This window comes from Ptychodera flava, unplaced genomic scaffold, assembly GCF_041260155.1.
Source record: "Ptychodera flava strain L36383 unplaced genomic scaffold, AS_Pfla_20210202 Scaffold_83__1_contigs__length_492613_pilon, whole genome shotgun sequence".
Classification (NCBI taxonomy): domain Eukaryota; kingdom Metazoa; phylum Hemichordata; class Enteropneusta; family Ptychoderidae; genus Ptychodera; species Ptychodera flava.
Genome location: NW_027248405.1, coordinates 15184 through 26624, shown reverse-complemented (window position 1 = coordinate 26624; position 11441 = coordinate 15184). Strand labels below are relative to the sequence as shown.

General features: G+C 37.0%; 1 protein-coding gene across 1 annotated transcript; it reads right to left on the bottom strand.

The window, feature by feature from the left end:
• Window positions 1-382: 382 nt before the first annotated feature.
• LOC139128985 (C-type lectin mannose-binding isoform-like) lies at window positions 383-9247 on the bottom strand. The gene is made up of 5 exons (XM_070694662.1): window positions 9029-9247; window positions 8328-8480; window positions 6263-6348; window positions 681-855; window positions 383-541 (listed from the first exon to the last, which is right to left on the bottom strand). The coding sequence occupies exons 1-4, from the start codon at window positions 9189-9191 to the stop codon at window positions 706-708; spliced, it is 552 nt and encodes a 183-aa protein (XP_070550763.1). The 5' UTR covers window positions 9192-9247; the 3' UTR covers window positions 383-541; window positions 681-705.
• Between the last annotated feature and the right edge of the window lie 2194 nt (window positions 9248-11441).

The following is an 11441-nucleotide window of genomic DNA, read 5'->3' as shown; positions in this document are numbered from 1 at the left end:
TGAACATAGCAAGAGACACAAAGAAATATGGAGATACAGTGGCAGACAGACTAACAGAGAGAGGGTGACAGGATTGAAAGATACAGTGGCAGACAGACTAACAGAGAGAGGGTGACAGAATTGATAGATACAGTGGCAGACAGACTAACAGAGAGAGGGTGACAGAATTGATAGATACAGTGGCAGACAGACTAACAGAGAGAGGGTGACAGAATTGATAGACTTCATCGAAAGTCATGAACATGATCCTTCGACTTATGTTGCTTACATCACTGTTATCTATTCCTTTCTCTTTTCGCTCTTTTCATCTCTTTCAATATTTCCATGTGAGATATGTAGACTACCACATCACGTAAATGAACAGTGACGGAAATACAAATAGTTTGCAGGAGTAATTTATCTCTTTTATTCAATTCGATTTTGCAAGTCATTGTACTTCCGGATCATCATCACAGGCATATGTACTTCCGGTTCATCATCACAAGCATATGTACTTCACCTACTTCCACACTCAGGAGAATGATTCGTTCGTGGTAGCAATCTGTGATATAGTACAAGAATAAAGAAATTAATGTCGCAGTAAATAATCAATAAGTTATCCGTGGCGGAACTTCTTCAAAATTGACGATGAAAGAAGGCCATGAAAACGTACAGATTTACAGTTTTAGTTTGATACTCACATGTAATTGTAACAAAGTTGTTGGGCTAATAGTTCTTCTCGCATATGTATCCGTAGAGGGCAGTACACGTGGTGTCATACCATTGGCCGTTGTAACTTCTATGCATGTAAACACAGTCGAATGAATTGGAGGATGACGTGAATGGACGATTGTTGTACCAATTGGTGTATGTCACCTGTCAGTGTATAGATTTATCACAAATTACACAAGACTGACAGATAACGAGGTAAGGCTCAACACACAGGTTAATAGTGGTGCGCCGCCAACGGCGAGGGTAAGCTCATTTCAAAATATTGCAACTTTACTTCCTAATCCTATCCGAAGGGCGATTCAAACAGACTTTGAACGAGAACCAAAGACAATTGCCTCGCCTACTCATCTTGGCCTGGGGTGATATCATGCACCGTGACTCCTATAAATCTAGCGAAACCATGGCTTGTCGTCCGATTCCACAGTCTTGAGTGATAAAGAACGAATAAAAGAATCAAAAGGAAACAAATCTGATGGGGATGATTATTTGTTCATGAGACAGTACAAGTCAAAATCTTGACCAATACTGAATGAATGCGTCGAATTTGACACCACACTATCTCGGGCTGGAGAAACTTATAACTGAAATAATATCAAATCTGTTTAAATTTTATTGAACTATGTCGAACCGTGGATGCTTTATGTATGTTCGTTTGCATTCAATGAATCGCGCAGTGGAATGGTGTATGGTGTCCAATCCATGCCAAAATTACTACTTTGATTTTACAACACAACATGCCATTCCGAATTCTATTTTACAATTCAACATGCTATTTCACAACTCAACATGCTATTTGACAACACATCATGCACTTCCAAATCCTATTTTACAACTCAACATGCTCTTCCCAATTTCATTTGACAACACATCATGGACTTCCAAATCCTATTTTACAACTCAACATGCTCTTCCCAATTTCATTTGACAATTCAACATGCTATTTCACAACTCAACATGCTATTTGACAACACATCATGCACTTCCAAATCCTATTTTACAACTCAACATGCTCTTCCCAATTTCATTTGACAACACATCATGGACTTCCAAATCCTATTTTACAACTCAACATGCTCTTCCCAATTTCATTTGACAATTCAACATGCTATTTCACAACTCAACATGCTATTTGACAACACATCATGCACTTCCAAATCCTATTTTACAACTCAACATGCTCTTCCCAATTTCATTTGACAACACATCATGGACTTCCAATTCTATTTTACAACTCAACATGCTCTTCCCAATTTCATTTGACAATTCAACATGCTATTTCACAACTCAACATGCTATTTGACAACACATCATGCACTTCCAAATCCTATTTTACAACTCAACATGCTCTTCCCAATTTCATTTGACAACACATCATGGACTTCCAAATCCTATTTTACAACTCAACATGCTCTTCCCAATTTCATTTGACAATTCAACATGCTATTTCACAACTCAACATGCTATTTGACAACACATCATGCACTTCCAAATCCTATTTTACAACTCAACATGCTCTTCCCAATTTCATTTGACAACACATCATGGACTTCCAAATCCTATTTTACAACTCAACATGCTCTTCCCAATTTCATTTGACAATTCAACATGCTATTTCACAACTCAACATGCTATTTGACAACACATCATGCACTTCCAAATCCTATTTTACAACTCAACATGCTCTTCCCAATTTCATTTGACAACACATCATGGACTTCCAAATCCTATTTTACAACTCAACATCCCATTCTAAAGCTAGCTCTGCGGAGCAGGGCAGTGTTACTGGCTATCGAACAAGATTCAAAATGGCGGACGCGAAATGGTCCCCTCGCACAGAGAGAGAAATGCGAACTTTGCACAAGTCTAAAAACGCAGCTTAGTACATTGTGTATCTAAACAAAATGAGCGTGCTCGAAAACTAGGATCGATCACGATTATAAATTAAAAATTGGCTGTTTTTGGAAAAGAAACTGCGCGCTGCAATCAGCAGTTTTGTCTATTGTGCACCATGCGTGGGAGGCTTATCGTGAAAGACCGAGATTTACTATATGGCGCATCTGATACGGATATGGTCCCATCGCATAGAGAGATGAAAATAGGCTTTGTCTAAGTTTCGAAAGCACAGCTTAGCTCATCGTGCATCTAGACAAGTTGAACGTGCTCAAAATAGGAGATCGATCACGATTTTGGGTGAAAAAAACCGATTGTTTTCGGTGGAGAAACTGCGCGTTGCAACCAGTGGTTGGTTTTGCCTATGGCGGTCAGCAAGGCTGTGGTGGGAGGCCTTTAGCCGGCAAGGGGTGGACCATTGGGGAGTGGAAAATTTTCGAAAAAAAAATTCCCCACAAATTTCAATAAAAATAATCAGCCAAAGAAACTTGAGAAAAACAGATGACGCACTTAGGTAAAAGGAAAAAAAATCCGTCAAAAGTTACTTTCTGAAACATTTTTATTTTAGTCTGCATCAGATATACTATGATTCTTTGGCCAAGAAGGGGGGGGGGAGGGGAGATCTGAAGGGTATAATCGTGGCCAGTAAATGAAGTAACTTTTTTTATTTTATAACTTTTTGTTCTGTTCATCATATGTTTTTCTTTCACTGAAGTTTGGCATCGTAAAGTAATTCGAGATATAAGATAATATAAAAATCATATCTGTGATATCGATTGTTAACAACTGTATTGTGGGTCTTTACACTATGATTAATTAACAAGAATTCAACAATTCAGGCAGCTTGCATCGGTACATAAAATGGGAAATATTCATCAACCATATGACAAACAATCACTTTCTTTGTATTTCACTATTCAACGAAACTGATTTCCATTGTAATGTTCTAAACTTTATTTTACAATTAAACATTACAAATCCGTATTTTTCTTTTCAAATTTCATTTGTACACTTGTCTTGACGGTTGAATACCGTGCGTGTGAAATGCAATAGTGCAGAAGAATACGGATAGCGACATTACAGCCATGACAGCTGACAACTAAGCCTCAGCAAGCGGAGATGTAAAATACGAATATGGGGCCAGACAAGGGTCAAAGCTCTGTTGGAACGGACTTCGCGAGAAAGACTGTGTGGATAACAACCGATAGAGGTCGCTGTAATGTCGCTATCCGTATTCTTCTGCACTATTGCATTTCACACGCACGGTATTCAACCGTCAAGACAAGTGTACAAATGAAATTTTGAAAAGAAAAATACGGATTTGTAATGTTTAATTGTAAAATAAAGTTTAGAACATTACAATGGAAATCAGTTTCGTTGAATAGTGAAATACAAAGAAAGTGATTGTTTGTCATATGGTTGGTGAATATTTCCCATTTTATGTACCGATGCAAGCTGCCTGAATTGTTGAATTCTTGTTAATTAATCATAGTGTAAAGACCCACAATACAGTTGTTAACAATCGATATCACAGATAAGATTTTTACATTATCTTATATCTCGAATTACTTTACGATGCCAAACTTCAGTGAAAGAAAAAATATGATAAACAGAACAAAAAGTTATAAAATAAAAAAGTTACTTCATTTACTGGCCACGATCATACCTTTCAGATCTCCCTCCCCCCCCCCCCTTCTTGGCCAAAGAATCGTAGTATATCTGATGCAGACTGAAATAAAATGTTTCAGAAAGTAACTTTTGACGGATTTTTTTTCCTTTTACCTAAGTGCGTCATCTGTTTTTCTCAAGTTTCTTTGGCTGATTATTTTTATTGAAATTTGTGGGGAATTTTTTTCGAAAATTTTCCACTCCCCAATGGTCCACCCCTTGCCGGCTAAAGGCCTCCCACCACAGCCCTGCTGACCGCCATAGGCAAAACCAACCACTGGTTGCAACGCGCAGTCTCTCCACAGTCGTTTGGAGAGCTATTCAGCGCTGGGACTATTCGCCCCATAGACGAGTGTACAGAAGCGAGGGGTATTTCTCGCTTCTGCACACTCGTCTATGGGGCGAATAGTCCCAGCGCTGAATAGCTCTCCAAACGACTGTGGTCTCTCCACCGAAAACTCGGTTATTTTCACCGAAAATCGTGATCGATCTCCTATTTGAGCACGCTCAACTTGTCTAGATGCACGATGAGCTAAGCTGTGCTTTTGAACTTACACAAAGCCTATTTTCATCTCTCTATATGCGATGGGACCATATCCGTATCAGATGCGCCATATAGTAAATCTCGGTCTTTCACGATAAGCCTCCCACGCACGGTGCACAATAGACAAAACTGCTGATTGCAGCGCACAGTTTCTTTTCCAAAAACAGCCAATTTTTAATTTATAACCGTGATCGATCCTAGTTTTCGAGCACGCTCATTTTGTTTAGATACACAATGTACTAAGCTGCGTTTTTAGACTTGTGCAAAGTTCGCATTTCTCTCTCTGTGCGAGGGGACCATTTCGCGTCCGCCATTTTGAATCTTGTTCGATAGCCAGTAACACTGCCCTGCTCCGCAGAGCTAGCTTTAGAATGGGATGTTGAGTTGTAAAATAGGATTTGGAAGTCCATGATGTGTTGTCAAATGAAATTGGGAAGAGCATGTTGAGTTGTAAAATAGGATTTGGAAGTGCATGATGTGTTGTCAAATAGCATGTTGAGTTGTGAAATAGCATGTTGAATTGTGAAATGAAATTGGGAAGAGCATGTTGAGTTGTAAAATAGGATTTGGAAGTCCATGATGTGTTGTCAAATGAAATTGGGAAGAGCATGTTGAGTTGTAAAATAGGATTTGGAAGTCCATGATGTGTTGTCAAATGAAATTGGGAAGAGCATGTTGAGTTGTAAAATAGGATTTGGAAGTGCATGATGTGTTGTCAAATAGCATGTTGAGTTGTGAAATAGCATGTTGAATTGTCAAATGAAATTGGGAAGAGCATGTTGAGTTGTAAACTAGGATTTGGAAGTCCATGATGTGTTGTCAAATGAAATTGGAGAGCATGTTGAGTTGTAAAATAGGATTTGGAAGTCCATGATGTGTTGTCAAATAGCATGTTGAGTTGTGAAATAGCATGTTGTGTTGTAAAATCAAAGTAGTAATTTTGGCATGGATTGGACACCATAAATGGAGCACAGACTTTGGGACATTTTAATAAAATTCTTAGTTTGCCGTCCGCGTGCTGGTAGGTTCTCAGAGAAAATTAAGAAAACAAATACAATATTAGTACTATACAAATAAAAATATTATTTTTCCAAAACAAACCAAATAACAAAATGAGATTACGTTAATACACTTGTATTTTCTGTCTGTGTTTGTTTTAGCCTGGCTGGCTTGCAGGTTTGTCAAAATCCAATGACGGCAAACAAAGAATTTTCTTTAAATGGTGTTATGAAGATGATAAGATAGATAATATGTATCACAATATCAATTTCATTGATGTTTGGAAAATAATTATATATCGCAGAGAAAGTCCAACTATACGTTCCTCAAAATATCTGTCCAAATGATAATATTAACGGTAACATACGTGAACAAGCCAGAAATATTTTGAATTGTGGTACTGTTTGAAACAAAGTTAAACAAGTTATGCGAAGTATATATTCTACTCACAATGGAACCTTTATCCCACTTCCAATTTCCCTCAGATAGGATATCATTGAAACCAATCCACAGGTTGCCTTCAAGACGAGCGAATTCTGAAAGGGAAATATTGAACACATTGAGTTTAATTGTGTAATATAAATACAATTTTAAAATAGTAGTATCACAAATAACTCTACGTCAAAGAGTTGAAAGCTGCTTTGCGTTGTGTCATGATACGTTTGACCACGTACATTGTACACTGTCATCGACACATCAGTGGAACGGGTAACCTTCCTTGTTATCCTCCTTAGGGATCGTTCAGTTTTTATGGCCGGGGATGGGCCGGCAAATTCTTCCTGCGCATCAGTCAAAAAAGGTGAACCTCCCTACCCCTTGTACCAAAAAATTGATGAACCCCCCCTTTCAAGATGACAAAAAATTCGTGACACCCCCCCCCCCCCCCCCCATTGCTTGAGTAAATTAGCTGCACACACAAACACCTCAGGGGTATAGAGCAATAGAATCCCCCAAAAAAAGAGCTTAGATTTTTTCAAATGACCTTCCTTACAAACTCAAAAGGTGTTAATGCTCAGATTTCCCATTCTAACTTGCTATAATTTTGAAATTACCCCTCAAAGGGGTTGAACAGAAATTACTGGTGGATCGCAATATTTTTGCGCAAGCGTGTGTGTACATATTTTGATATTTGGATTTAATTAAAAATCAGCTGTTGATAATGTTGATTCACTATACATCGTACACATATATTTTCTCATGCATGTATGAGGAATCTATGTAATACTTTCTCAATGCAAAACTCTATCTATGCATTTATAGATATTTGATAATTTACATAAATGTACTTAAATGAAATAGGGTTGTTACAACTGGCATGTGGACAAAAAGTTTGACCTTAGAATTTCACCAAAAATGCTCATCCACCTCATCCACTATACATGGGAGTAATATTGTGAATAATTTGTTTTCCAATGAAAAACTTGGTATACTTGTGCATATACAGACGTTCAATAATTAACATAATTGAATTAAAGGTGCATATTTATCTGATTATGGAACTTCACTGAAAATGTTCATTCACTATACATTGGAGTCTATTAGGAAAGTATGAATAATTTTTTTCCAATACAAAAATAGGTAAACCCATGTATTTATGTACTCTCGATTATTGATATCAATGTACTTGATTAGATTAGGATGGTAATAAATGGATGTGTTCGCCAGAAATTGGATTTTGGAATTATACCAAAAATGTAGATTCACTGTACATGGGAGTCTATGAGGAAAATATGAATAATTTTTTTCCAATACAAAACTATCAAAGTCTGTGTATTTATAGACATTTGATAATTCATTTTAAAGTACTTAGTTAGCCTAGGATGGTTAAAGGTTGATATGTGTGCAAGAAATTAGATTTTGGAATTTCACCGAAATGCTGATTCACTATACACTGGAGTCTATGAGAAAACTAAGAATAATTTTTTACATGCTTAACTATAAAATTAATTTGTGCTGTTATATGTGTTTGATAATTGATACAAATGTACTTGATTCAAATAGGGTATTTAAAAGTTCAGATGTGGACAACAATTATGATATTGGAATTTCACCTAAAAGTATTATTTAACTTTTCATGGTACTAGTAGTCTCAGTACAGGTAACTGTTAAATAATTTCCCTGACAAAACTTGCTATATCTCTAATATGTAAGTAATAGGAATTGTTCATTGCCCTCAGTGCAGTGAGCTTGATTTACAATAAGAAAGCCTCAGAGTTGTCAAGTCAAGATGTTCATGTGACAGATAATTATACTTTTGTCCAGATTTACAGGTGAATAACTCCAGAGAATGAAATCATGCAACGAATCATTTTTATCACCCAGAATATTTCTGAACACTGAAACTGCTTTTTTACGGGACGGATACTTATAAAAATTAAGTGACCCCCCCCCCCTCTGAGCTGTTTGAAAAATACATGACCCCCCCCCCTTTGTAGTTTTCAAATTCGAGGTGAACCCCCTCCCCCCTGGATTTTGCCGGCCCACCCCCGGCCATAATAACTGAACGCTCCCTTACCTCTCAGGTACGCGTCTTCCATAGCGTCATCAATCGTCGCCAGTTTCCCGCCTCTTAAATTGCACTCGCTTTTCGCTGAACTCCAACTGTACTTTTGTTCAGGGTAGATAAAGTAACAGCTGTTCTTTGGAAAACACCGCCATCCTCTTCCAACTAAGGCAGGAAAATGTATGATAGCATTTGATGAAAATTCATCGTTGGCAATGAAAAACAAATAGCGGACAAGAACACCTTATAAAACAAAACGACTGTGTATATGTTAAGTGTTAATTATCACAGCAGAATGAGTTTACACCGTAAAGATTCCTAAATGTTACTAGATACCTGGCGTAAAATGAATACACAAATTGGTACGTTCTTCGGAAATCGTAAATAGCAAATTTTAACCCGTTTTCTTACATAATTGTCAGCTCTTTTTTCGATATCTCACGAACATTCTTTGAGACAGATTCTCATCACAATCAATATCATTTGTCTATCACAGAAAACATAAGCTGTATTTCATGAAGCGATGAAACTACGGTTACTAACTCACAGTTACTTTTCATTTTACGTCAATAAAATGACATCGACGTGATAAAACTTGGAAAACTATATCTACTTTTCTGGTGAACAGCTCTCAAATCATGACCATCCCAGATCTCGAGGAGAAATACATAAACAGGAGAACTTTCTCCTGTCTAGACTATGAAAATACTTACACTTGGCAATCCCAACGTCAAGAGGTACGTCTTCACGAACATCAAGGCTGTGATCTCCCGCCTGCACATCGAATGCCTCGTCAGCAGTTTGATAAAATTCGTCAGCACGGTATAGCGCCAAGCTACAAAGTAACAGAGACAAAACCAACTTCAGGGAAACCATATCGGTGTCTATTTTGTGCTCAGTGGAAATGGCAGACAGAATTATTGTTTTGCAGTTTACTCGCAGTCTTTTTATATCTTTAGCAAAGCATGGCACGTGCACACATTGCTTATCTACCGGAGTATTTCCCACTGGCTTGACTTAATTCAGCGTATATGACAAATTTCTAAAGACATTACACGTTCCAACAAAATGCGGACTACCTAGGGTGAGTATGATGTTTGAGTTCACTTTGCGAGGTCGTTTTCAATCCCAATATTTCACAAACGACGATTGGTGCTATTTATCATACATTGAGGAACAAACTATTTCAAAAATAGTTTATCCCGTAAAAGTCATTCGTGCCATTCATTCATTCATTTATCCATTCATTCATTCATTCATTCGTTCGTTCGTTCGTTCATTCGCTAATTCACTTCCCGTTTGTTGTGAGATGTAAGTACAAGTTCAATGTGTCAGTATATCACTTACCAACCATCTGAAAATAAAATGGTTATTTGGTTAAAGTGTGCTTTCTGTACAGTTGACGAAAACGTGTCAACAACTCCGTAGAAGATAGTCTTTGCCCCTCTGTCTAAGTACTACGTCATTGGCCGTAAACTATCTCTTAATTAAAAGTTTCGAGTAGTTTCGAGTAGAGGAATCACAAGCAATTAATTGTATTGTGTGTATTTCAGTCACAAGGACAGTGTGGCTAAGATTTACACATCAGAAAAATGTTGCTTGTGAAATAAACAGATACTTGAACATGTAAATGACAGGGCTGCGCGCCATACTTTAGGAAATGACGTATAACCGGAACCAAACTATCGCATTTTAATGGCTATGCTCGATTCCTGGTTACCAAGGAATTAGTGTTTCACGTGCAAACAAAACTTACAGCCACTTATTCTATTTTTAAATTAAATTAAATTTTCTCTGTCACTCGTGATCTAATATGTCATTTTGATCGACAAGTTAATTATGCGGAGTAAACAATAATATCTAAATTTGTCGTCAAATTAATGTTTTAAACGACAAATATTTGACCACCGCCTTGATTGAAGAGGTACGCACCCAGCTATCTTGAATTCATAATGTGCTTTTCAAATTAATAGTTCCTTAATTAAACACATTACATGACAGTATGGGTGCAGTTTGTTTAAAATAACGACAGTCGGCCCATTAATTTAATACGACCTCCATTGCTTTATTTCTCGCAGGAAGTGTCAGCAAGACAATATGACACAGGCGTTGAACAGCGCCATCGGTGTTTGATATGCTGAAAAGAAAAACGCTTCATTGCCAACCTACCTCTTTTACACGTGCGATACGCAATCGAATGATGTGTTCTGACTAAATTATCTCTATTTAAAACGAGTTTCTCTTTGTTGCTCTATGTTACTTGTTTGCACTACAAGAAAATGTATAATATAATTTAAGGTGTTTTAATTGAGATAGCGAATGCAAACAACAAGGATCTCTGACGAAAGAGTTTACATGGTAAGCTTACAGTGTTTGGTATTTTAACATGCAGGGAACGTCACTGTGAGTTTTCTGATGCGAACGTCACAGGACTGTTCATGGAAGCAATCAACAACCGAATTACTGGGTTCTTTTAGATTATACGCATTGACATAGTATTATTTTGTAGCCGTTATGAAATTCAAAATACACAATGATCTTGCACCTTGTTGTTCAGAACATTACCGCTATGTTGCGCATACATGAGCAATTTCGAGCTCAAATAACTGTAAGTTATATGCACCTTCTTTAAAGACATCTGCTGGATAAAGAACTTTCATTTACCGTGCCACTGTACTTTGGAACGTTATTCATAATTAGAAATGTTGAAAACGTGTCAAAACTCGCTGCTTGGTTTCCTTTGTTTCTTCATTTAGATTGATTTTTTTCTTCTGTTCCTATTCAGTTGAGTGAGATGCATTTTACTCAGATGATTCCATATTGATGAGGTATACTTTTAAGGGCTTTGATGTAAATCTCAATTAATTTGCAAATCAGACTACTCCCTTTAATAAAGTGTAACTAAAATAAATAAATAAAAACAAGAATTGCGACACAGTCGATATTAGCTTTTGCAGTCTGCTCGTTGAATACAATAGCACAAACTACTGCCATTAATGTGTTAGCTGTAGAAATTAGTGTAGGAATTAAGTGTAGAAATTAGTATAGGAATTAAGTGTAGAAATTAGTGTAGGAATTAAGTGTAGAAATTAGTGTAGGAATTAAGTGTAGAAATTAGTGTAGCAA

Excerpts from the sequence above, each read along its gene's own strand:
- LOC139128985 (XM_070694662.1), bottom strand. The coding sequence starts at position 9,191 with ATGGTTTCCCTGAAGTTGGTTTTGTCTCTGTTACTTTGTAGCTTGGCG. Across the intron at positions 8,481-9,028 it reads TGACGTTGGGATTGCCAAGT|TTGGAAGAGGATGGCGGTGT; the intron begins GTAAGTATTTTC and ends TTCCTGCCTTAG. Across the intron at positions 856-6,262 it reads AGTGGGATAAAGGTTCCATT|GTGACATACACCAATTGGTA; the intron begins GTGAGTAGAATA and ends ATACACTGACAG.